This window comes from Hyperolius riggenbachi, chromosome 8, assembly GCF_040937935.1.
Source record: "Hyperolius riggenbachi isolate aHypRig1 chromosome 8, aHypRig1.pri, whole genome shotgun sequence".
Classification (NCBI taxonomy): Eukaryota; Metazoa; Chordata; class Amphibia; order Anura; family Hyperoliidae; genus Hyperolius; species Hyperolius riggenbachi.
The window spans coordinates 284,458,271-284,485,719 of NC_090653.1; the positions used below are offsets into that span (position 1 = coordinate 284,458,271).

Here is a 27,449-nt window from a genome sequence, read left to right on the forward strand (position 1 = left end):
GGGTCCCGTCATTTCGGCCAGTCGGGCCAATCGACGCAAGCGCAGTGGGCTCCCTCCGTACTGTGCAGGCACGTACGTAAAAATACGGAAGGAGTCCCTGCGCTTGCGTACGATTGGCCGCGTCAGGCGGAAGTGATGGGACCTGGGACCGATGATAGAGGCAGCGGAAGACGGCGGCGTGGGAGTGATCCAGGCTTATGGGGTTGGAGGAAGCCCCAGGTATGTATACAATATTTTTCTATTTTTTTAGTAGCTTAGTCTCTGGTTCCATTTAAAGTAAAACTGAGACCGGGGATTTAAAAATATATATACATACCTGGAGCTTTCACCAGCCTTCTCCAGGCTGATCACTCCCTCACCATCCTCCTCCGCCACCTAGATCTTCTGCAATTTGGCCCCAAAAGTCTTCCAGTGTGGGGTGTTTCTGCCCATCCGCAGCCCAGACACACTCCCATCGCGCTGCTGGCAACGGGAGCATTCTGTGCCTAAATAGTACTACTGTGCAGGCGCAGAACACTCCTGCTGATGGCAGCACTACAGGGTAGGATGCGGCTGGCCCTGACTGGAGGACTTTGTGGGGCAAATTGCAGCCAATCCTGATGGCGGAGGATGGCAGCGTGAGATCAATCAGCTTGGTGGGGGCTGAAAGAAGCCCCAGGTATGTATATATTTTTTCCCTATCTCAGGTACACTTTAAATACCCCCTGCCTAACCCTACCCCCTGCCTAATTTAAACTACTCCTGCTGCAATAGTAAATGCTGAGATTAGCAGCAAGGAAGTTAAATTATGGTACACAATAAATTTACTTTTGTGGTTTTACTATTGCTGCCTATGGTGGTGGTGCCAATTTTATCGGCGCTCATCCTGCACATCACTAGAGGCTACAATGTTCGGCGTTGGCCAGTGTGACTTGGCCAGTTGCCAGCAGATTGTGGAGGTATTCTCTAGTGTAAAAGCAGCACTCCTGCTTTGCTTCCTCCTCCGGTTTCTCCATGATAGTTGATTCTCTCAGCCTTTCGGGACAACTCCAATGAAATAAATAATCCTGATAGCCTCTCCAGCAGGCCTGCTGCTGTTCTTTATTCTTATGTTTCGCAGCTGTAAGAAAAATAAAGGGAGGAGTTAGAAATCCCACCCACACCTCAGAACAAATAAATCTGCTTCCTACTTAATTAAAGGGATACTGTAGGGGAGTCGGGGGAAAATGAGTTGAAGTTACCCGGGGCTTCTAATGGCCCCCCGCAGACATCTTGTGCCCGCGCAGCCACTCACCGATGCTCTGGCCCCGCCTCTTGTTCACTTCTGGAATTTCAGACTTTAAAGTCTGAAAACCACTGCGCCTGCGTTTCCGGGTACTCGCTTCCCCTGATGCCACCAGGAGCGCACGGCGCAGGCACAGACCATACTGTGCCTGCGCAGTACGCTCCTGGTGCCATCAGCGGGAGTGAGGACACGGCAACGCAGGTGCAGTGGTTTTCAGACTTTAAAGTCTGAAATTCCAGAAGTGAACAGGAGGCGGGGCCGGAGCATCGGTGAGTGGCTGCACGGGCACAGGATGTCTGCGGGGGACCATTAGAAGCCCTGTGTAACTTCAACTCATTTCCCCCTGGCCCCCTGCAGTATCCCTTTAATTATTTTTTGTATTTACAGTGGGATGCGAAAGTTTGGGCAACCTTGTTAATCATCATGATTTTCCCATATAAATCGTTGGTTGTTACAATAAAAAAATGTCAGTTAAATATATCATATAGCCAGGAGACACACACAGTGATATTTGAGAAGTGAAATGAAGTTTATTGGATTTACAGAAAGTGTGCAACAATTGTTTAAATAAAATTAGGCAGGTGCATAAATAAATGTGGGCACTGTTGTCAATTTATTGATTCCAAAACCTTTAGAACTAAGTATTGGAGCTCAAATTGGCTTGGTAAGCTCAGTGATCCCTGACCTACATACACAGGTGAATCCAATTATGAGAAAGTGTAAGTAAGGGGGTCAATTGTAAGTTTCCTTCCTCTTTTAATTTTCTCTGAAGAGTAGCAACAAGGGGGTCTCAAAACAACTCTCAAATGACCTGAAGACACAGATTGTTCACCCTCATGGTTTAGGGGCAGGATACAGAAAGCTGTCTCAGAGATTTCAGCTTTCTGTTTTCACAGTTAGGAAGATATTGAGGAAATGGAAGACCACAGGCTCAGTTCAAGTTAAATGAAACATCCAAGCTAATTAAAAACAAAGATCTACTTACCTGGGGCTTCCTCCAGCCCGTGGCAGCCGTCCTGTGCCCTCGCAGCAGCTTTGGTGGGTCCCCGTCTTCTCTGCTGCAGAAGCCGCCCTGGACAGGTCGGGTTCCAGGTCGGCGTCATCTGGGCTCCACCGCGCGGGTCACATGGTCTCGGTGATGTCACCAGGAACGTACTGCGCAGACGCAGCACTACTGCTCCCACGCAGTATGTTCCAGAACCCAACCTGACCAGGTCGGCTTGGCCAGCGCAGGAGAAGGGGACCCACCAGAGCTGCGGCGAGGGCACAGGACGACTGCCACAGGCTAGAGGAAGCCCCAGGTAAGTGGATCTTTTTTTTTTTTTTATTAGCTTAGACCTTGCTGCAGATGGAGTCACTGTGCATCATTCAACCTTTCAGCGCACTTTACACAAGGAGATGCTGTATGCAAGAGTGATGCAGAAGAAGCCTTTTCTCCGCCCACAGCACAAACAGAGCCACTTGATGTATGCTAAAGCACATTTGGACAAGCCAGCTTCATTTTGAAATAAGGTGCTGTGGACTGATGAAACTAAAATTGAGTTATTTGGGCATAAGAAGGGGCGTTATGAATGGAGGAAAAAGAACACAGCATTCCAAGAAAAACACCTGCTACCTACAGTAAAATATGGTTGTGGTTCCACCATGCTGTGGGGCTGTGTACCAAGGCCCGTGACATGCCTGCTGCCACACGTCACTTCTCCTCCTCCTGCTGCTGCTGTATTTTACCTCCTGCTGTCTGTGCTCCCACTGCCAGGGTCCACAAAATATGTTGCCTGCTGCCAAACGTCACTCCTCCTCCTCCTGCTGCTGCTGCCATGCGCAAACAGCTGTTTGTGTAGTAATGGCCGTGCTGGACTGGTGCGCACCATGGCGAGATTGCTCTTCCTCACCTCAGTGATGTCAGGTAATGTCTGACTGCCTTATCAGCTGTCAATGGTTCTTTCTCTAGCATTGTTAAAGTTTATATGTATTTTTTTTTTCTGCTTCCAGTTCAGTACCTACAACGAGAATCTATGGAGGGCAAGTCTGGCATCCATTCAACTGTGCGATAAACTTTCTTTAGAACTTTCTCAGTACCATGGTGTCCACGGCGGGTAACAGGCCGGGAATGAGGGTTCGACACAATACAGTAGAATGTGCAACTGGCACTGTCTGTCACACACATAGGTCCAGTGCCAGTGAAGTATACAGTAAATGTGCTGGCCCTGGCTGGCACAGTATTAATTAGTAATTGCAAGGGGCAGCTGTAACACACAGCAGGGCTGTATAATGCAGTGCAGTGGGCCACACACACACACACACACACACACACACACACACACACACACACACAGGGGCGTAGCAATAGGGGGTGCAGAGGTAGCGACCGCATCGGGGCCCTTGGGCTAGAGGGGCCCCAAGGGGCCCTCCCTCAGCTGCAGTATTAGCTCTCTATTGGTCCTGTGCCATAATAATCACTTCTATAGATACTTTGAATAGTGGTAATCATTAACGAACTGTTCTCCATTCCCTTCTTGCATCTCTGACACTGTAGTTGCCATTGGCAGGTTTTGGTGCGCCGTATCAATTGTTATGTATAGAGTGCTTGGGGGGCCCCATTATAAAACATGCTTCGGGGCCCACAGCTCCTTAGCTACGCCACTGCACACACACACACACACACACACACACACACACACACACACACACACACACACACACACACACACACACACACACACACACACACACACACACACACACACACACACACACACACACACACACACACACACAAAACAGATCACACAATATAACAGTAGTTCTAAAAAGAACAGTTTGGGTGGTTCTTCTCAGCAACAAATAGCAGCTAGGAGCAGGGCCGGATTTCTGCAAAGGCCACAAAGGTCACGGCCTAGGGCGGGAAAAAAATCAGAAGGATAAAAGGGCGGCAGGACCTGAGAGAGATAAGAGGCTGCATGTCAAAATAAATCATTTCTCCTGCTCCAAAGCGCCCCGGCTTTGCTGCACACACACAGTCAGAATTCCAGAGCTCCGTGTATTTTCCTTACTTCGTGGTGTGCGATGAGACAGTGCTATCTACTGAACATACACGCTTCAGTTTATTGCCAGGGGTGAGAGAAACATGGATCACAATGTAGACAATTTCTGATCCAGTAAAAGTAAACATTTTAACAGAATTATTTCCACTTTACAACTCAAGCTGGGCTAAACAATGTATTGCTGGTCAGATTCTGTTAATGACTTGAGCCATTCCTTCTCCTCTCTCCCCCTGGATTGTAAATCTTAAACAGATAAGGTTTGTTTTTCCTTAGAGAGATTTATGGCAGCCCCTTCTACGCTAAATCTTAACCCCTTGCTGGCTCATTTTAAAGGCAGCAGTAGTCTAGTATGAGATAGACAACTTCTCTATAATTATCATTACAAATGTACTGTTGTATACTTTTGTATTGTTACATTCTGTTTTGTATACCAAAAGTAATAACATACACTAAAAATTAAAAAAAATATATATTTGTACTGTGTTGGCAAACAGTAAAAAAACACCTGTGAAAGAATCAGTACAATAAATACTATAAAATAAATGCAACAGATCTGTGATTACAGAAGAGCAGAGAGGGAGATGAATGCCGCTCTGCTACTTCATGCCTGGTACACACCATGCAATTTGCCATCAGATAGATGGGTTCAAATTGATTATTTCTGACAGGTCTAATCTGATTTCTGATCATTTTTCTAATCGACTTTGTATAAGTGATCGGAAAATCGATTCAACCCATCTATCTGGTGCGTACCAGGCATTAGGGACTCACTGCACTAACAGGAAAAACAATCATTCATCATTTTTCAGAGAGAAAACATTCATAGGTATCCTGCAAACAAGTGATCGTTAAGGCTCATACACATATCAGACTATAGTCTTTGGAAAAAGAAAGATCACAGTCCAATCTTACCACCCTTCATGTACTATGAGAGCCATACCTTCAGTCTTTTCTATGGAGCTGAACTCCCCATCAGAAAAAATCTTTGCAAGATTCTGCACACACAGATGCTGTACAGACACAAAAGATCAGTATCTGCAAAAGATCTGTTCCTGCAAAAGATCCGTTCCTGCAAATTGCATTCATAGTCTATGATATCTGCAGATCCTCATACACACCTTGTTTAACAGACAATTATCTGCAGATCAGACAATCATCTGCAGATCTGAAGATCCATCCTGGTGGATCTGATCTGTAGATGAATGTTTGTTAAACAAGGTGTGTATGAGGATCTGCAGATATCATAGACTATGAATGCATTTTGCAGAAACGGATCTTTTGCAGGAACAGATCTTTTGCAGATACTGATCTGTTGCATGTGTACAGCATCTTTGTGTGCAGCATCTTGCAAAGATTTCTATCTGATGGGGAGTTCAGCTCAATAGAATAGACTTTGTAGGTATGGCCCTCATACTACATGGAAGGGGGTAAAATTGGTCTGTGATCCTTCATTTTCCAAAGACTATGGTCTGATGTGTGTATGCACCCTGAGTGTGTGTGTGTGTGGGGGGGGGGGGCGGTTGGTGGTACCGGGCCTAGGGCACTGGGAAGTCCAAATCCGGCCCTGGGCATCACCTCTAGCATAATGGTCTGCCCCAATAACCCGTCGCCGTCAGTTTGTTCAGGGGACGCTGTCTGCAAGGTATATTAAAAAAAGACACACTGCACAGCAGAAGCATATGCTGTGTTCGTTCTGACTCATATTGCCATATTGATTAATGCTGCTTCCAGAAATTGAGATACTTTAATAGTATTCCTTTAAGGCTGAGATAGGGCCTTATGGTTTACATATTTATTCTATGTGATTCTTATTATTCAATATAAATGACCTTTATAACAGCTGTTTTTGTATTTTTTTTTTCTGTTCTGTGCTCTGCTGCGGCTTCAACAACATTTTTTTTTTTTTTGAAACATAGATAAACTAAAGCTCGTTATGGACTTTCAAAACTTGAAACATTTATGATGGCCACAAAAGTGATGGAAAAGATGTTTCAAGGGGTCTAACACCTGGAGGGGGGCATGGCGGAGTGGGATACATGCCAAAAGTCCCGGGGGAAAAAAAAATCAGGATTTGACGCACAGCAGTGTTTTAAGGGCAGAAATCACATTTTATTGCTAAATTGCAGGCCTAAAGTGCTTTAAAAATCTTACATGTGCATACATCAATCAGGTAGTGTAATTAGTGTACTGCTTCACACTGACACACTAAACTCACCGTGTAACGCACCGCAAACAGCTGTTTGTGTAGTGACGGCCATGCTGGACTGGTGCGCACCATGGCGATAGTGCAGGCGATACCGGTTTTCAAGCCCATATGGTCACCGGGCTGAGGTAGCTCAATGACTGAACAACAGTGACTGTCCAGCTGATTTAATTTGGTCTGTCCACAATGAACAACGACCTTATTATCTTGGGTGAGCCCCCCTCCCCCGAGACATTCATATAGCCGGCGGTCATTGCTTCCTTGTGATACACAAGCCCCTTTACCGCGGCAAGGTAACAATCACAAAGGGGAATTGACACATGTACATGCCTTTCTTTTTGTTGTTGCACCCGCAGTGCAACCAGAAAAATTAGGCAGGCATGTACACGCACCATAAAAATTATGTTAGCGGCTGCTGCTAGCAGCGGCCTTTAAAATTCAGGAATCCACCTGGAGTCCTGGACCCTGTTGGCGGAGAAGACAGTCAAGCGGCCTGCAGGCAGAGGTGCAGTATGGGGAGCGACTTAGTCTTGGGGCAGGCAGTCACACGGTGTGCCGGCAGAGATGTTGTGTGTGGGGACTGACTTAGTCTTCGGGCAGGCCTGACACTTGACCCAAAGCTGTGTGCCAGAGATGACACCACTTGCCTTTCTACATCACGGTACAGTTTGGGTATCGCCTTTGTTGAGAAATAATTGCAGCCTGGTATCCTCCACTGCGGTATCCCAATGGCCACAAATTTGCAGAAGGCCTCAGAGTCCACCAGCTGGTATGGTAACAGCTGGCAAGCTAACAGTTCCGCCAAGCCCACTGTCAGACGCCAGGCAAGGGGGTGACTGGCAGACATTGGCTTCTTCCGCTCAAAGATTTCCCTCACGGACACCTGGCTGCTGCTTTGGGCAGAGGAGCAGGAACTGCTCAAGGTGAGAGGTGGAGTGGAGGAGGGTGGCTGTGAAGGTGCAAGGGATAAAGCGGCTGAAGATGATGCACCTGAAGGAGGAAGAGGAGAAGGAGGGTGGCTTTGCTTTTGTGTGCTGCTTTTCCTCAGGTGGTCTTCCCATTGCAGTTTGTGCCTTTTCTGCATGTGCCTTCATAAGGCAATTGTCCCTACACGGGTGTTGGCCTTTCCACGGCTCAATTTTTGCTTGCAGAGAGAACAGATGGGATTGCTTTCATCTGAGGTAGACACACAAAAAAATTTCCACACCGCTGAGCCCTGGGGTGATGGCACTATGGTGGCGTCAGCAGCTGACATTGAAGGGCATGTTGGCTGGCTGTCCATAGGTGCTGATACATGGCGCCAGAAACTGCCACCAGCTGTTTATGACAACGCGCTCCCCCTGCTTCTTTCAGCAACTCGTCTCCTCCTACTCCTCTCTGACTCCCCCTCAGAACTATCCCCTTGGTCATCTTGTCTATTAGGATCCCATGTGGCATCCATGGCAATTGGCAATATCATCATCATCATCCTCCCCAGCTTCGCTTGTATCAGACACCTCCAAAAGACACCTCCTAAATTGCACCAATGGTAGGTACTTCATCATCCTCCTCCTCACACCTTATGTCCATAGTGTCGCCTAACTCAGACATATGAGGTGGTGTAACTTGCTTAGCACCCTCATCTTGTTGTAACAATAATGGCTGTGAATCAGTTAATTCCCCACCAAATAACTGCTGCGAAGTGTCAAATGTAGCGGATGTGGTGCTTGTAGTAGTGCTAGTGACTGCGGAAGATGAGGTGGTCTGTGTTAAATAGTCAACCACGTTCTGACAATCTTGAGAGTTGATGGCACGTGCCTTCTTCTGAGCACTTCACTTTGGTCCAGGGCCACACAAAAAGAGATCAGAATGACCTCGAACAGACCTGCCGAGTGGCCAGCCTCTGGGTCTGCGTCTGCCTATTTTGTCCATATTGGGAGGGGGGGTGAAGTGAAAGCTATGCACTGACTTGACTAATACAATGTGCAGTCACACAGGTGCAGTGAACAGGTATGCAGTGACTGGTATTAAAAATGTGCAGCTGTCCCAAACACAGGTACCGTGAACAGGTGCAGTGACTGCTGGTATATAACACTGCATGCTTCTGTCATGCAGGTGCACTAAACATGAACAGGTATGCAGTGACTGGTATATGTGCAGCTGTCACACACGTGCAGTGAAAAGGTAGTCACTAGCAATTAACAAAGGCCAGCTGGCCAGCTGCGACTGACAGGGCTGTATATGCAAGTGGCAGTGGGACACATACACAAAAAAAAAAAAAAAGATCACTAGAACATTAGCTCTCAAAAGAGCTTTTAAGGGGTGCTTTTTAGCAATAAGCATCAGCAAGGAGCAAGCTAATAAGCGTACAAGAGCCTAACTAAGCTTTCCCTATGCCTTTGCAGCAGACCTCTCCCTGCTTTAATTACTGCATCCACACGAGTGAGGGAAATGGCCGACGCTGCCTGCCTTTTATAAGTGGCTCCCCTTAGGAGGGAGAATAGCCTGATTGGCTACCATGTGCCTGCTGACTGTGATGTAGAGGGTCAAAGTTAATGATGTAGTATAGGAGGCGGGTTGAACTCGCATAAAGTTTGTTCGCATGCAAAACGTTTGGGCCATCTCTAACAGTGCAATGCGAAAGTTTGGGCAACCTTGTTAATCCTCATGATTTTCCTGTATAAATCATTGGTTGTTACAATAAAAAATGTCAGTTAAATATATCATAAAGGAGACACACACAGTGATATTTGAGAAGTGAAATGAAGTTTATTGGATTTACAGAAAGTGTGCAATAATTGTTTACACGAAATTAGGCGGGTGCATAAATTTAGGCACCATAAAAAAGAAATGAAGTCAATATTTAGTAGATTCTCCTTTTACAGAAGTTACAGCGCTTCCTGTAGGTTCCAATGAGAGTCTGGATTCTGGTTGAAGGTATTTTGGACCATTCCTCTTTACAAAACATCTCTAGTTCATTCAGGATTGATGGCTTCCGAACATGGACAGATCTCTTTAACTCACACCACAGATTTTCAATGATATTCAGGTCTGGGGACTGAGATGGCCATTCCAGAACATTGTACTTGTTCCTCTGCATGAATGCCTTAGTGGATTTTGAGCAGTGTTTAGGGTCATTGTCTTGTTGAAAGATCCAGTCCTGGCGCAGCATCAGCTTTGTCACTAATTCCTGGACATTGGTCTCCAGAATCTGCTGATACTAAGTGGAATCCATGCGTCCCTCAACTTTGAGAAAATTCCCAGTGCCTGGCTAGAGATTGCCCAAACGGTTTGCCGGCGAACTTGTTTGCTCGAACCTTGGTGATTTGCGCTCGCGGCGAACCACGAACACATAGCAAGTTTGACCTGCCCCCTATACCACATCATGGGGCTAAACTTTGACCCTCTACATCACAGTCAACAGACACATGGCAGCCAATCAGACTGCACTCCCTCCTGGACCCATGCCCCCCCCCCCCTGTATAAAAACAGCTCAGTGTCGGGCCAATATCTCAGTCTGCTGATCTTGCTATAGTGAGAGTAAGGGACAGTGCTTGCTGGAGATAGGGAAATAGGGAAAGCGTAGTTAGGCTCTTGTAGCTTACTCCTAGCCAGGGCCGGATTTGGACTTCCCAGTGCCCTAGGCCCGGTACCACCAACCGCCCCCCCCCCCCCCCACACACACACACACACTCAGGGTGCATACACACATCAGACCATAGTCTTTGGAAAATGAAGGATCACAGACCAATTTTACCCCCTTCCATGTAGTATGAGGGCCATACCTACAAAGTCTATTCTATTGAGCTGAACTCCCCATCAGATAGAAATCTTTGCAAGATGCTGCACACAAAGATGCTGTACACATGCAACAGATCAGTATCTGCAAAAGATCTGTTCCTGCAAAAGATCCGTTTCTGCAAAATGCATTCATAGTCTATGATATCTGCAGATCCTCATACACACCTTGTTTAACAAACATTCATCTACAGATCAGATCCACCAGGATGGATCTTCAGATCTGCAGATGATTGTCTGATCTGCAGATAATTGTCTGTTAAACAAGGTGTGTATGAGGATCTGCAGATATCATAGACTATGAATGCAATTTGCAGGAACGGATCTTTTGCAGGAACAGATCTTTTGCAGATACTGATCTTTTGTGTCTGTACAGCATCTGTGTGTGCAGAATCTTGCAAAGATTTTTTCTGATGGGGAGTTCAGCTCCATAGAAAAGACTGAAGGTATGGCTCTCATAGTACATGAAGGGTGGTAAGATTGGACTGTGATCTTTCTTTTTCCAAAGACTATAGTCTGATATGTGTATGAGCCTTAACGATCACTTGTTTGCAGGATACCTATGAATGTTTTCTCTCTGAAAAATGATGAATGATTGTTTTTCCTGTTAGTGCAGTGAGTCCCTAATGCCTGGTACGCACCAGATAGATGGGTTGAATCGATTTTCCGATCACTTATACAAAGTCGATTAGAAAAATGATCAGAAATCAGATTAGACCTGTCAGAAATAATCAATTTGAACCCATCTATCTGATGGCAAATTGCATGGTGTGTACCAGGCATGAAGTAGCAGAGCGGCATTCATCTCCCTCTCTGCTCTTCTGTAATCACAGATCTGTTGCATTTATTTTATAGTATTTATTGTACTGATTCTTTCACAGGTGTTTTTTTACTGTTTGCCAACACAGTACAAATATATATTTTTTTTAATTTTTAGTGTATGTTATTACTTTTGGTATACAAAACAGAATGTAACAATACAAAAGTATACAACAGTACATTTGTAATGATAATTATAGAGAAGTTATCTATCTCATACTAGACTACTGCTGCCTTTAAAATGAGCCAGCAAGGGGTTAAGATTTAGCGTAGAAGGGGCTGCCATAAATCTCTCTAAGGAAAAACAAACCTTATCTGTTTAAGATTTACAATCCAGGGGGAGAGAGGAGAAGGAATGGCTCAAGTCATTAACAGAATCTGACCAGCAATACATTGTTTAGCCCAGCTTGAGTTGTAAAGTGGAAATAATTCTGTTAAAATGTTTACTTTTACTGGATCAGAAATTGTCTACATTGTGATCCATGTTTCTCTCACCCCTGGCAATAAACTGAAGCGTGTATGTTCAGTAGATAGCACTGTCTCATCGCACACCACGAAGTAAGGAAAATACACGGAGCTCTGGAATTCTGACTGTGTGTGTGCAGCAAAGCCGGGGCGCTTTGGAGCAGGAGAAATGATTTATTTTGACATGCAGCCTCTTATCTCTCTCAGGTCCTGCCGCCCTTTTATCCTTCTGATTTTTTTCCCGCCCTAGGCCGTGACCTTTGTGGCCTTTGCAGAAATCCGGCCCTGGTGATGCCTCTTGCCGAGTGCAGCTGTGGATTATACTGTTTTATGCTCCCCAACATCAGTGCAAGTTATGCAGCACATTACTATGAGGAGGGAGAGACAACAGCTCTCCCTCCCTCTCACTCCAAGTCTGCCCGGCCAATAACATCATGCTTACTTGTCCCCTTCTGTTTGCGTGTGAAGGGAATCGTCAGAAGTTTCCCTTCACACTAGTGAAGCCCGGTTCATGAGGGATTGGCTCATTTGAGCCGGTTCTTTCCTGTGAGTCGAGTGATCCGACTCATCACACTGAACCGAATCACTTCAGTGGATGAGAAAGACACTGAACCGAATCAGTTCAGTGGATGAGAAAGGAATCCTGGATTTTGCTGCCCTGTGCGCTTCCGTGTGAGGCAGGGCTATGAGCGGCAACCCTGCCTCACACGCATCTGTCAGCTGCGGATGTCCGCCTCTCCCCCGCCCCTCTCAGCAAAGGAAGACTGAGAGGGGTGGGGAGAGGTGGAGATCCGCCACTGACAGACTCGTGTGAGGCAGGGCTGCAGCTCACATGGCAGCACTACCTGTAGTGTGCCCTGGGGGGTTTGGGGGGATTTAGATAGTTTACAGTGGCGGGGTTTAGTTACGGATAAAGTATTAAACAGATTTATGAGATAAAAATACTTTTTTTTAGAGACTTCAGAGTCCCTTTAAGGGGAAACCACCACAATTAAATATATGTGTATAGTGGAGGTGTAAAAAAAAAAAAATTAAATGGAAAACATTTTTTTCTGTACTTGTTTATTCTTCTTCACCATCTTCAACGTCTTCACCTTCTTCTTTTTCTTCTCTCCATCTTTTTCTTCACCGTCTTCTTTTTCTTTTTCACCATCTTCTTTCTCGTCACCAGCATCTTCACCACCATCATCTTCTTCACCACCTGGATCTTCTTCTTCTTCTTCTTCACCAGGTTCGTCTTCTTCTTCACCTGGTTGTTGTTGTTCTTCTTCACCTGGTTGTTGTTGTTGTTCTTCTTCTTCTTCTTCACCTGGTTCTTCTTCTTCTTCACCTGGTTCTTCTTCTTCTTCTGGTTTTTTTACTGGTTATCCTTCTTCAACTGGTTCTTCTTCTTCACCCGGTTATTCTTCCTCACCCAGTTATTCTGTTTCACATGGTTATTGTAAGGAAACGCGGAAATGCCGCCGTCTCTCAAGGTGAGGCGGCTGTTTCCGCGTCCAGCATGGCGTCACAACGCGGAAAAAACGCTGCATGCCGCATAGGCAGTGCGGCGGAATCCGCATTGGGAACGGCGGAATCCGCATCAGAGGCGGCCCCCGCACTAGATACATTGCATGACAGTACTGGTGTGGCTGGGACTGATAGTCCACCAAGATTCAGACTTACACGCGCGCGAGCAGAAAGGCAGAGTTTAAATAGCAGTTAGAAGGGTGTCGGCTGACCAGCTGGGTCAGCTGACAAATTCCACTGCTCTCATTGGACCAGCAATTAGGGAGGTCCTGGAAAGGTCCTAGAGTATATATACTGCTGGTTGTTCACTTGCTCTTTGTCTGGCGTGCGATCACATACGTGGGAGCACCCAGATCCGTAGTCAGATCCTGAAGTGTGCCGGGACCAGCTGGAGCTGTAATCCTACACTTAGCTAGATATTTGATAGCTAAAGTACTAGTTTGATTGTGATTATATGTTATGACTTTTGCCTGCCTCGACTATCCTCCTGAACTCTGACCTTGTACCTCGATATTTCTGATACTCTGTTGCCGAACCTCGGCTCGTTCCAAGACTCTGTTTCTGCCTCCTGATTTTGTACCCCGATATATCTGATACCCCGTTGCCGAACCCTGCCTGTACTTTGACTCCGCCTTTGCCTACTGTATTTGTACTTTATCTGTCCGTGTGTGTACGACCTGGCTTGTCTGACTTCGAGAACCGACCTCACGATTGGAGGCGGTTCCCAGTCCTGTTAGTGACACTTCTTCCTGAGTGTCACTCTCGGACTTTCCTTCCTACTGTCAGTCTGACTCCTCCTGTCTTGGAGAGCTCAGGTCTGCGGAAGGAATACGTGCAGTTCTCCTTGCTGCACTGAGGCCTAGGCCTCCTAGTGTTACTGTTACACCAAAACACTACACTCTACTCAGGCGAACAGAGGTTAGTTTGTATATCGGATTATCGGTGAGACTGCAGATCACTTATAATCTGGTATATATCTGTATTTCCGGCGATACTGCAGATCACCGGTAATCAGATACTCTCTGCGCCCACCGATCGTTACAGAACGCCAGACCCAAAAAAAATGCAAATGGACGCACATACTGACCGTCTGGGCGCACTTGCTACTTCGGTGGAAAACATCAACCAAGTGCTGGGTAGCCACAAGACTATGATTGATGTCCTGTCAGGCTCTGTGCAAACCCTCCAGACGTCAGTTGATTCAGTGCGATCCTCTCCTAGTACTGACATACGTATGCCTGTACCTGATAAATTTTCCGGCCACAAGTCTGACTTCCGGAATTTCAGGAGTAGAGTGTTATCATATTTCGAGTTGAGACCCCGATCCTCGGGGACTGAGACCCAACGGGTCACCTTTATTAAAACTTTGCTGTCTGGTGACTCCCAGTCATGGGCATACAACCTGCCTTCTACCGATACTGCTCTGACCTCGGTAGAGGAATTTTTTAAGGCCATGGCCGTAATCTACGACGACCCTGACCTTGCTGCATCCTCTGAGCGGAAGCTCAAACTTTTACGGCAAGGCAGGGGTCCAGTCGAGGATTATGCGGCCGAATTTCGTAGGTGGTCAGTTACGGCCAGGTTTGGCACTTATGCCCTGTTAGATTACTTCCTGTCTGGGTTGTTAGATGAGGTCTCCGACCTAATGTTAAGCCAACCCGAACCCAAAACAGTCGACGAGGCCATCTCATCGGCCATTCGAATCGACCGTAGGCTACGCCATCAGAGACAGACTAGGGGCAGTCATCGGCTTAGGCCGACCTCTTACACAGTGCCTCCCGCTGCACCCCTAGTAACTCCGTCTCCTTCTGTCTCATCATCTCCGGTCTTGCCTCCACCTGAGCCGATGCAGATCGGTCGGTCTAAATTGACCCAAGTGGAGAGAAGACGGAGATTGTCGGAACAACTATGTTTATACTGTGGTGAAGGGGGGCATAGGGTACGAGACTGTCTCATTAAGCCTAATAAGGATAAGCCGGGAAACGCTACCGCCTAGGAGTGATAAGGGGTGACACCCTAGGCGCCCAGCTCGCACCCCTGAAAGAAAGACGATTGCTCCTCCCCTGTACGATTACATGGGGGGACAAATCTGAAGCCACAGAGGCCTTTATTGATTCAGGCTCCGCGGCTAACTTCATGAGTTCCGAATTTGCAGAGAAGTTGGACATTCCTCTCACCCCAGTAAAACCACCTATCCAGGTTACTGCCGTGGACGACTCCCCGTTACAAAGGGACCGTCCGCTGTCCCAGACACCAGAGGTGGAAGTCATTACTGGGGTACTGCATAGGGAGAGTTTACGTTTTTTTGTGTTACATATGACCACCTCCACCATTGTCCTAGGTATGCCTTGGCTGCAGCTTCATTCGCCACAGATCAATTGGGCGACAGGACAATTAACCAGTTGGTCAGACTTCTGTTCCCAACAGTGCCTAGGAAAAGTGGTATTAGGTCAGACCAAGGTACATGTGGAGGGTGTTCCCGAGCAATACTCCGAGTTCTCAGATGTATTCTGTCCCAGGGCTGCTGATAGGTTACCTCCTCATCGCCCTTTCGATTGCCCCATCGATCTCCGTGCCGGTTGTATGCCCCCTAGGGGTCACCTGTATAATTTGTCTGGACCAGAGAAGGTGGCTATGCAGGAGTACATCCGTGACAATCTGGCCAAGGGGTTCATTCGCCCCTCCCGCTCGCCTGCAGGGGCCGGTTTCTTTTTTGTTAAGAAAAAAGACGGAGGTCTTCGACCTTGCATCGATTATCGGGGCCTAAATAAAATCACGGTGAAGAATCGTTATCCGTTGCCATTAATAGACGATTTATTCACGCAGGTCACAGACGCTAAGATCTTTTCAAAATTGGATCTGAGGGGTGCATACAACCTGATCCGCATTAGAGAGGGCGATGAATGGAAGACGGCCTTCAACACACCCGATGGGCATTACGAGTACTTAGTGATGCCCTTCGGGTTGTGCAATGCGCCAGCCGTCTTCCAGGAATTGATTAACGAGGTATTCAGGGAGGTGTTGGGTAGGTTTGTGCTTGTATACCTTGACGATATACTAATTTACTCCAACAACCTCTCCGAGCACAGGGTCCATGTCAGATTTGTGCTAAACAAGTTGAGACAAAATCTGCTGTACGCCAAGTTGGAAAAATGTATTTTTGAAGTTACATCTGTCGCCTTTCTGGGGTACATAATCTCCACCTCGGGCCTGTCTATGGACCCTGCCAAGGTATCCGCTGTTCTGGAGTGGCCTCAGCCGGTGGGGTTAAAGTCGTTGCAACGTTTTCTGGGTTTTGCAAACTATTATAGGAGGTTCATAAAGGGGTACTCCACCGTTATTGCACCTCTCACCAGTCTCACTAGGAAAGGGGCGGATACTACTCACTGGTCGCCTGAGGCCCTACAGGCATTTTCGACCTTGAAGGAGCTGTTCTGCACAGCACCCATACTAAGACACGTAGACACTTCCTTCCCTTTTATTGTTGAGGTAGACGCCTCAGAAGTCGGGGTGGGGGCTGTGCTGTCTCACCGTTCAGGCTTACAGGGTAGATTGCACCCATGTGCCTATTTTTCTCGGAGATTCTCTCCAGCAGAGAGAAACTACGATATAGGCAACAGGGAACTCTTAGCCATCAAACTAGCCTTTGAAGAATGGCGTCATTGGTTAGAAGGAGCGGAGCATACTATCACGGTTTTTACCGACCACAAGAATCTGGAATACATCGAGGGGGCTAAGAGGTTAAGCCCTCGTCAGGCTCGATGGTCCCTGTTTTTTTCAAGGTTCACATTCGTGATTACGTACACCCCGGGCAGTAAGAATACTAAGGCAGATGCGCTATCCAGGTGCTTTGAGCCAGAAACAGCACAGGCCTCCGTCCCTGAGACGATTGTTCCGCGAAAATTGGTGCTGGCTGCAATTGATACTTGGGAAGACTGGAAGGAGACGTTGAGCCCCTTCCAGCAGGACATCCCGGAAGGGAAGCCTGAAGGGGTCATGTTTATTCCCTTGCCCTTTCGTCTTCAGATCCTTGAAATGTTCCACGCACATAAAAATGCTGGACATCCTGGAGTTGCCAGAACACAGGATCTTGTAGCCAGGTGTGCCTGGTGGCCTTCCCTGTCTGTTGATTGCAGGGAATTTGTTAGGGAATGCGCAGTATGTGCTAAGAGTAAACCCTCCCGGCTGGCACCTGTCGGTACCTTACAGCCTTTGCCCGCCCCGAGTGAGCCATGGACCCACTTGTCCATGGATTTCGTGGGTGAGCTCCCCAGGTCTGAAGGCATGTCGGTCATTTGGGTGGTAGTCGACCGCTTCAGCAAGATGGCCCATTTCGTGCCCTTGAAAGGACTCCCCTCGGCTCAGGAATTGGCCGACCTGTTCATCATCCACATTTTCCGGCTGCATGGCATTCCGGAAAACATAGTGTCGGATAGGGGAGTCCAATTCATTTCTAGATTCTGGAGGGCATTTTGCCACCAAATGGGCATGAAGCTGTCTTTCTCGTCCGGCTACCACCCACAGACTAATGGCCAGACTGAAAGGATAAATCAGTCTCTAGAACAATTTTTGAGATGTTATGTTGCGGAGGCACAAGACGACTGGGTCAGATTTTTGCCCTTCGCAGAATTTGCTCAAAATAACTTGAGAAATTCCTCCTCCGGATTTTCGCCTTTTCAGGTGGTAACGGGGAGATCGCCCAAGTTTTCCCCCTTGCCAGTTGCCTCCTCTCCGTTTCCAACCCTGGAAGCCTGGCACAGGGCATTTAAAGTCATCTGGGGGAAGGTGAAGAGTAATCTGGAAAGGGCATTCCAGAGTCAAAAGGGTCAGGCTGACAAAAGACGCTCATTGGAGTGGAAGTTCCAGCCAGGAGACTTGGTCTGGGTGTCCACACGTCACTTAACCCTGAGACAGCCCTCAGATAAACTGGGCCCCAGGTTTGTGGGTCCATTTTCAGTGGCCAAGAAGATCAACAACGTTACGTATTCCGTTGATCTTCCCGCCAGCATGCGTGGGGTAAAGTCCTTCCACGTATCCCTGCTTAAACCAGCAGTCCATGTGGGTCCCACTCCTCCTCCTCCTGTGGTGGTGGACGACCAACCTGAGTATGAGGTAGAAAAGATATTGGATTCACGCATGGTACAGAATTCGGTACAGTACCTCGTACATTGGAAAGGGTACGGGATTGAGGAGAGACAGTGGGTACCGGGTTCACGCATGCATGCAGACGAGTTAAGGAGGGAGTTTCATGCCTTACATCCCGAGAAACCTGGTAGGAGTTGTCCGGAGTCCACTCCTCGGGGAGGGGGTACTGTAAGGAAACGCGGAAATGCCGCCGTCTCTCAAGGTGAGGCGGCTGTTTCCGCGTCCAGCATGGCGTCACAACGCGGAAAAAACGCTGCATGCCGCATAGGCAGTGCGGCGGAATCCGCATTGGGAACGGCGGAATCCGCATCAGAGGCGGCCCCCGCACTAGATACATTGCATGACAGTACTGGTGTGGCTGGGACTGATAGTCCACCAAGATTCAGACTTACACGCGCGCGAGCAGAAAGGCAGAGTTTAAATAGCAGTTAGAAGGGTGTCGGCTGACCAGCTGGGTCAGCTGACAAATTCCACTGCTCTCATTGGACCAGCAATTAGGGAGGTCCTGGAAAGGTCCTAGAGTATATATACTGCTGGTTGTTCACTTGCTCTTTGTCTGGCGTGCGATCACATACGTGGGAGCACCCAGATCCGTAGTCAGATCCTGAAGTGTGCCGGGACCAGCTGGAGCTGTAATCCTACACTTAGCTAGATATTTGATAGCTAAAGTACTAGTTTGATTGTGATTATATGTTATGACTTTTGCCTGCCTCGACTATCCTCCTGAACTCTGACCTTGTACCTCGATATTTCTGATACTCTGTTGCCGAACCTCGGCTCGTTCCAAGACTCTGTTTCTGCCTCCTGATTTTGTACCCCGATATATCTGATACCCCGTTGCCGAACCCTGCCTGTACTTTGACTCCGCCTTTGCCTACTGTATTTGTACTTTATCTGTCCGTGTGTGTACGACCTGGCTTGTCTGACTTCGAGAACCGACCTCACGATTGGAGGCGGTTCCCAGTCCTGTTAGTGACACTTCTTCCTGAGTGTCACTCTCGGACTTTCCTTCCTACTGTCAGTCTGACTCCTCCCGTCTTGGAGAGCTCAGGTCTGCGGAAGGAATACGTGCAGTTCTCCTTGCTGCACTGAGGCCTAGGCCTCCTAGTGTTACTGTTACACCAAAACACTACACTCTACTCAGGCGAACAGAGGTTAGTTTGTATATCGGATTATCGGTGAGACTGCAGATCACTTATAATCTGGTATATATCTGTATTTCCGGCGATACTGCAGATCACCGGTAATCAGATACTCTCTGCGCCCACCGATCGTTACAGTTATTCCTCTTCTTCTTCTTCACCTAGTTCTTCTTCTTCTTCTTCACCTGGTTCCTCTTCTTCTTCACCATCTTCTCCTTCATGTTTTTGTTCTTATTCTTCCTCCTGTACCCAAGTTCATTTTTTTTCCTTTACAATTTTTTTCCAAAATCAGCATAGCTAAACTTGTGGCGTAATAGGCTAGCTAGTGGTGCAAGACAGCAGCACCTTATTCTGTGGACCCTGGTGGTGGGAGCACAGGCAGCAGGATGTTAAATGCAGCAGCAGCAGGAGGAGTGACTTGTGGCAGCAGGCAATTTAATAGGCCATGGCCCCCAGCGGTGGTACCATGGCTGTTAATATAACACCGATAAAACAGCAGGAGGTTCTGGACAGTGGTTGTGCAGCCCACATTGTGTCCAATACACAACTGGGACAGCACAGTTTTCAACCCAGACACCTCATCATTTTTTTAAAACAACAATATATAGCTATTGTAGTGGCATAATAGCGAGTGGCGCATAATTCTGTGGACCCTGGAGGTGGGAGCATAGACAGCAGGAGGTTAAAGTAGATAGCAGCAGCAGGAGGAGGAGGAGGAGGAGTGACGTGTGGCAGCAGGCAATGTAACAGGCCATGGCACCTAGCGTTGGTACCACAGCTGTAATAAACACCAACAGCAGGAGGTTCCAGACAGCAGTCGTGAAGCCCACATCGTGTCCAATACACAATTGGGAAAGCACAGTTTTAAACCCAGACACCTCAGAATTATTTTTTTAAACAACAATATATAGCTATTGTAGTGGCGTAATAGCTAGTGGTGCATAATTCTGCGGATCCTGGTGGTGGGAGCACAGACAGCAGGAGGTTAAAGTAGGTAGCAGCATCAGCAGCAGCAGGAGAAGGAGGAGGAGGAGTGATGTGTGGCAGCAGGCAATGTAACAGGCCATGGCACCTAGCGCTGGTACCACAGATATAATAAACACCAACCGTAGGAGGTTCCAGACAGCAGTCGTGAAGCCCACATTGTGTCCAATACACAACTGAGAAAGCACAGTTTTCAACCCAGACAACTCAGATTTTTTTTTTACAACAATATATAGCTATTGTAGTAACGTAATAGCTAGTGGCGCATATCTCTGTGGATCCTGGCAGTGGGAGCACAGACAGCAGGAGGTTAAAGTAGATAGCAGCAGCAGGAGGAGGAGGAGGAGGAGTGACGTGTGGCAGCAGGCAATGTAACAGGCCATGGCACCTAGCGTTGGTACCACAGCTGTAATAAACACCAACAGCAGGAGGTTCCAGACAGCAGTCGTGAAGCCCACATTGTGTCCAATACACAATTGGGACAGCACAGTTTTAAACCCAGACGCCTCTGAATTATTTTTTTAAACAACAATATATAGCTATTGTAGTGGCGTAATAGCTAGTGGTGCATAATTCTGTGGACCCTGGCGGTGGGAGCACAGACAGCAGGAGGTTAAAGTAGGTAGCAGCAGCAGCAGCAGGAGAAGGAGGAGGAGGAGTGATGTGTGGCAGAAGGCAATGTAACAGGCCATGGCACCTAGCGCTGGTACCACAGCTGTAATAAACACAAACCGCAGGAGGTTCCAGACAGCAGTCGTGAAGCCCACATTGTGTCCAATACACAACTGAGAAAGCACAGTTTTCAACCCAGACAACTCAAATTTTTTTTGTTTACAACAATATATAGCTATTGTAGTGGCGTCATAGCTAGTGGCGCATATCTCTGTGGATACTGGCGGTGGGAGCAGAAAGCAGGAGGTTAAAGTAGATAGCAGCAGCAGGAGGAGGAGGAGGAGGAGTGATGTGTGGCAGCAGGCAATGTAACAGGCCATGGCACCTAGCGTTGGTACCACAGCTGTAATAAAAACCAACAGCAGGAGGTTCCAGACAGCAGTCGTGAAGCCCACATTGTGTCCAATACACAACTGGGACAGCACAATTTTCAACCCAGACACCTCAGAAATGTTTTTTAAAACAACAATATATAGCTATTGAAGTGGCGCATAATTCTGTGGACCCTGGCAGTGGGAGCACAGACAGCAGGAGGTTAAAGTAGGTAGCAGCAGCAGCAGGAGGAGGAGGAGGAGTGACGTATGGCAGCAGGCAATGTAACAGGCCATGGCACCTAGAGTATGTACCATGCCTGTAATAAACACAAACAACAGGAGGTTTCAGACAGCAGTCGTGAAGCCCACTGTCATGAACCGCAGTCTTACCTCTGCTGCCTCCAGTAGCATGAGCACCGCTCTCATTCAGCGGTGCAGGTCTGTTACTTCCGCAACCCACAGGCGTGATCGGGTTTCCTCTGCATGCAGGCCCCTCGAGGAGGCTAGTAATACTGGCACTTTCAAACACATGCGCACAGCAAATGAGAGGCCCTATAGACTTAGGAAGCGTGTCAGTTGATCTAGCAATCAGCTGACACATCTCCACTAGAGTTGGGCCGAACCTCCGATTTTCGGTTCGCGAACCGGGTTCGCGAACTTTCGCGAAAGGTTCGGTTCGCGTTAAAGTTCGCGAACCGCAATAGACTTCAATGGGGATGCGAACTTTGAAAAAAAAAATTAATTATGCTGGCCACAAAAGTGATGGAAAAGATGTTTCAAGGGGTCTAACACCTGGAGGGGGGGATGGCGGAGTGGGATACATGCCAAAAGTCCCCGGGAAAAATCTGGATTTGACGCAAAGCAGCGTTTTAAGGGCAGAAATCACATTGAATGTTAAATGACAGGCCTAAAGTGCTTTCAAACATCTTGCATGTGTATACATCAATCAGGTAGTGTAATTAAGGTACTGCTTCACACTGACGCACCAAACTCATCGTGTAACGCACCGCAAACAGCTGTTTGTGTAGTGACGGCCGTGCTGGACTGGTGCGCACCATGGCGAGAGTGCAGGTTTTGGTGGCTTTACAGCCCATATGGTCAGTCACCTGGCTGATGTAGCTGAATGACAGAACAGTGACTGTCCAGCTGATCAAATTTGGTCTGACCACAATGAGGCAACGACCTTATTATCGTGGGTGTGCCCCCCGAGACACTCATCTAGGCGCCGGTCATTGCTCCATTGTGATACGCAAGCCCCTTCACCACGGCAAGGTAATGATCACGAAGGGGAATGGGCGCATGTTCATGCCTTTTCTTTTGTTGTTGCAGCTGCCCGCAGTGCAGCCAGAAAAATTAGGCAGTCATGTACACGCACCCGAAAAATTATTACAGCGGCCGCTGCTAGCAGCGGCCTAAAAAATTCAGCAATCCGCCTGGAGTCCCGGACCCTGTTGGTGGTGGCGGAGAAGGTAGTGAAGCGGCCTGCAGGCAGACATGCTGTGTGGAGGGACTGGGAGCGACTTAGTCTTCTTGGGGCAGGCCAGGCAGCCAGTCACACGGCGTGCAGGCAGAGATGCTGTATGTGCGGGGACTGACTTAGTCTTGGGGCGGGCAGCAGCCCTCCGGGATCCATGCCTCATTCATTTTTATAAAGGTGAGGTACTTAACACTTTTGTGACTTAGGCGACTTCTCTTCTCTGTGACAATGCCTCCAGCTGCGCTGAAGGTCCTTTCTGAGAGGACGCTTGCGGCAGGGCAGGAGAGAAGTTGGATGGCAAATTGGGACAGCTCTGGCCACAGGTCAAGCCTGCGCACCCAGTAGTTCAAGGGTTCCTCATCGCTGTTCACAGCAGTGTCTACATCCACACTTAAGGCCAGGTAGTCGGCTACCTGCCGTTCCAGGCGTTGGTGGAGGGTGGATCCGGAAGGGCTACGGCGAGGCGTTGGACTAAAGAACGTCCGCATGTCCGACATCACCATGAGATCGCTGGAGCGTCCTGTCTTTGACTGCGTGGACACGGGAGGAGGATTAGTGGCAGTGGTACCTTGCTGGCGTTGTGCCGTCACATCACCCTTAAAGGCATTGTAAAGCATAGTTGACAGCTGGTTCTGCATGTGCTGCATCCTTTCCACCTTCCGGTGAGTTGGTAACAGGTCCGCCACTTTGTGCCTGTACCGAGGGTCTAGTAGTGTGGCCACCCAGTACAGCTCATTCCCCTTGAGGTTTTTTATACGGGGGTCCCTCAACAGGCAGGACAGCATAAAAGACGACATCTGCACAAAGTCGGATCCAGTACCCTCCATCTCCTCTTGCTCTTCCTCAGTGACGTCAGGTAAGTCAACCTCCTCCCCCCAGCCGCGAACAATACCACGGGAAGGTTGCGCAGCACAAGCCCCCTGCGACGCCTGCTGCGGTTGTTCTCCTGCCGCTGTCCCCTCCTCCTCCTCCTCCTCCCCCAAAGAAACACCTTGCTCATCATCCTCTGAGTCTGACTCATCTTCTGCACATGACCTCTCTTCTTCCTCCTCCTCCCCCCTCTGTGCTGCCGCAGGTGTTGAGGAAACAGCTGGGTCTGATGAAAATTGGTCCCATGCCTGTTCCTGCCGTAACGGTTCCTGGTCACGCTCATTCGCAGCTTCATCCGCCACTCTACGCACAGCACGCTCCAAGAAGTACGCGTAGGGAATTAAGTCGCTGATGGTGCCCTCACTGCGGCTCACCAGGTTGGTCACCTCCTCAAACGGCCGCATGAGCCTGCATGCATTTTTCATCATTGTCCAGTTGTCGGGCCAGAACATCCCCATCTTCCCAGACTGTTTCGTTCTACTCCAGTTGTAGAGGTACTGGGTGACGGCTTTCTTCTGTTCTAGCAGGCGGGAGAACATGAGGAGGGTCGAGTTCCAGCGAGTGGGGCTATCGCAAATGAGGCGTCTCACCGGCATGTTGTTTTTACGCTGAATTTCTGCAAATCGTGCCATGGCTGTGTAAGAGCGCCTCAAATGCCCACAGAACTTCCTGGCCTGCTTCAGGACATCCGCTAAGCCAGGGTACTTTGCCACAAATCTTTGAACCACCAGATTCATGACATGTGCCATGCAGGGTATGTGTGTCAGCTTCCCCATATGCAAAGCGGCAAGCAGATTGCTGCCGTTGTCGCACACCACGTTGCCTATCTCCAGGTGGTGCGGGGTCAGCCACTCATCCACCTGTTTCTTAAGAGCAGCCAGGAGAGCTGCTCCAGTGTGACTCTCCGCTTTGAGACAAGCCATGTCTAAGATGGCGTGACACCGTCGTACCTGGCATGCAGCATAGGCCCTGCGGAGCTGGGGCTGTGTAGCTGGAGAGGAGAACTGCCACTCAGCCAAGGAGGAGGAGGAGGACAGCGAAGAGCATGTAGCAGGAGGAGAGGAGGTGGCAGGAGGCCTGCCTGCAAGCCGTGGAGGTGTCACAATTTGGTCCGCCGCTTTCTGCTTGCCATCGTTCACCACCAGGTTCACCCAATGGGCTGTGTAGGTAATGTAGCGGCCCTGCCCGTGCTTGGCAGACCAGGCATCCGTGGTCAGGTGTACCCTTGACCCAACGCTCTTCGCAAGAGATGACACCACTTGCCTCTCAACTTCACGGTGCAGTTGGGGTATGGCCTTTCTGGAAAAATAAGTGCGGCCTGGCATCTTCCACTGCGGTGTTCCAATGGCCACAAATTTACGGAAGGCCTCAGAGTCCACCAGCCGGTATGGTAACAGCTGGCGAGCTAACAGTTCCGCCACGCCAGCTGTCAGACGCCGGGCAAGGGGGTGACTGGCCAAAAGTGGCTTCTTCCGCTCAAACATTTCCTTCACGGACACCTGACTGCTGCTGTGGGCAGAGGAGCAGGAACCGCTCAAGGGCAGAGGCGGAGTGGAGGAGGGTGCCTGTGAAGGTGCAAGGGAGAGAGCGGCATAAGCAGATGATGCACCTGAAGGAGGAAGAGGAGAAGGAGGGTGACTTTGCTTTTGTGTGCTGCTGCTGCTTTTGCTCAGGTGGCCATCCCATTGCTGTTTGTGCCTTTTCTGCAGGTGCCTTCGTAAGGCACTTGTCCCTACGTGAGTGTTGGCCTTTCCACGGCTCAATTTTTGTTGGCAGAGCGAACAGATGGCTTTGGTCCGATCTGAGGCACACACATTAAAAAATTTCCACACCGCTGAGCCACCCTGGGATGTGGGCACCTCAGCAGCTGATGCTGAAGGGCAAGTTGGCTGGCTGTACATAGGTGGCGAATCTGGCGATACATGGTGCCGGACTCTGCCACCAGCTGTTTCTGACGAAGAGCTGCCCCAGCTTCTTTCAGCAACTTCTATCCTCCTACTACTCTCTGACTCCCCCTCTGAACTGTCCCCCTCTTCATCTCCTCTATTGGGAACATACAGAGGATCCCTATCATCGTCATCATCGTAATCATCCTGCCCAGCTTCGCTTGCCTCAGAAAAATCCAAATGTGTAGGTCCTTCATCCTCCTTACACGTTACATCCATAGTGTTGTCGCGTAACGCAGACATATGAGCTGGTGAAAATTCATCTGGCTGTAACAATGGCTGTGCATCAGTGATTTCACCACCACTAAATAATTCTTGCGAAGTGTCAAATGCAGCGGAAGTGGTGCTAGTAGTAGCGCTGGTGGCTGAGCAAGATGAGGTGTTCTGTGTCGCTAAATACTCAACCACGTCCTGACAATCTTGGGAGGTGATGGGACGTGCCTTCTTCCGAGCACTGTACTGTGGGCCAGGTCCACACGAAATTACATTTACACGACCTCGCGCAGACCTGCCGGGTGGCCTTCCTCTGCCTCTGCCACTACCTCTTCCTCTTCCTCTACCTGTTTTGTCCATATCGGGTATGCACGGAGTGGTATATCACACTGCGTGCACTCACGTAGGTAGGTGGGTTCACTTAACTGCACAGGTATGCGCACTGATGCGGTGGGTTCACTGAACAGTACAGGTATACAGTGGCGGGTTCACTGAACACAACAGGTATGCAGTGGCGTGTTCACTAAACAGGTATACAGTGGCAGGTCCACTGAACAGAACAGGTATACAGTGGCAGGTCCACTGAACAGAACAGGTATACAGTGGCGGGTCCACTGAACAGAACAGGTATACAGTGGCGGGTTCACAGAACAGGTATGCAGTGGCAGGTTCACTGAACACAACAGGTATGCAGTGGCGTGTTCACTAAACAGGTATACAGTGGCAGGTCCACTGAACAGAACAGGTATACAGTGGCGGGTTCACAGAACAGGTATACAGTGGCGGGTCCACTGAACAGAACAGGTATACAGTGGCGGGTTCACAGAACAGGTATGCAGTGGCAGGTTCACTGAACACAACAGGTATGCAGTGGCGTGTTCACTAAACAGGTATACAGTGGCAGGTCCACTGAACAGAACAGGTATACAGTGGCGGGTTCACAGAACAGGTATACAGTGGCGGGTCCACTGAACAGAACAGGTATACAGTGGCGGGTTCACAGAACAGGTATACAGTGGCGGGTCCACTGAACAGAACAGGTATACAGTGGCGGGTTCACAGAACAGGTATACAGTGGCGGGTCCACTGAACAGAACAGGTATACAGTGGCGGGTTCACAGAACAGGTATACAGTGGCAGGATCACTGAACAGGTATGCAGTGGCAGGATCACAGTACAGGTATGCAGTGGGCTGAGGGCTCACTGAACAGAACAGGTATGCTGTGGCAGGATCACTGAACAGCTATGCAGTGGCAGGATCACAGTACAGGTATGCAGTGGGCTGAGGGCTCACTGAACAGAACAGGTATGCTGTGGCAGGATCACTGAACAGGTATGCAGTGGCAGGATCACAGTACAGGTATGCAGTGGGCTGGGGGCTCACTGAACAGAACAGGTATGCTGTGGCAGGATCACTGAACAGCTATGCAGTGGCAGGATCACAGTACAGGTATGCAGTGGGCTGAGGGCTCACTGAACAGAACAGGTATGCTGTGGCAGGATCACTGAACAGGTATGCAGTGGCAGGATCACAGTACAGGTATGCAGTGGGCTGAGGGCTCACTGAACAGAACAGGTATGCTGTGGCAGGATCACTGAACAGGT

The 27,449-nt window shown here is 48.7% G+C and overlaps 1 protein-coding gene across 1 annotated transcript in view; it reads right to left on the minus strand.

The window, feature by feature from the left end:
* Positions 1-834: 834 nt before the first annotated feature.
* The window catches only part of LOC137527499 (uncharacterized), a 69,800-nt gene continuing 43,185 nt past the window's right edge, over positions 835-27,449 (minus strand). Inside the window, exon 5 of the mRNA XM_068248016.1 lies at positions 835-1,099. Coding sequence (XP_068104117.1) covers positions 876-1,099 — 224 coding nt within the window. The 3' untranslated portion in view covers positions 835-875. The remainder of the gene's footprint in view (positions 1,100-27,449) is intronic.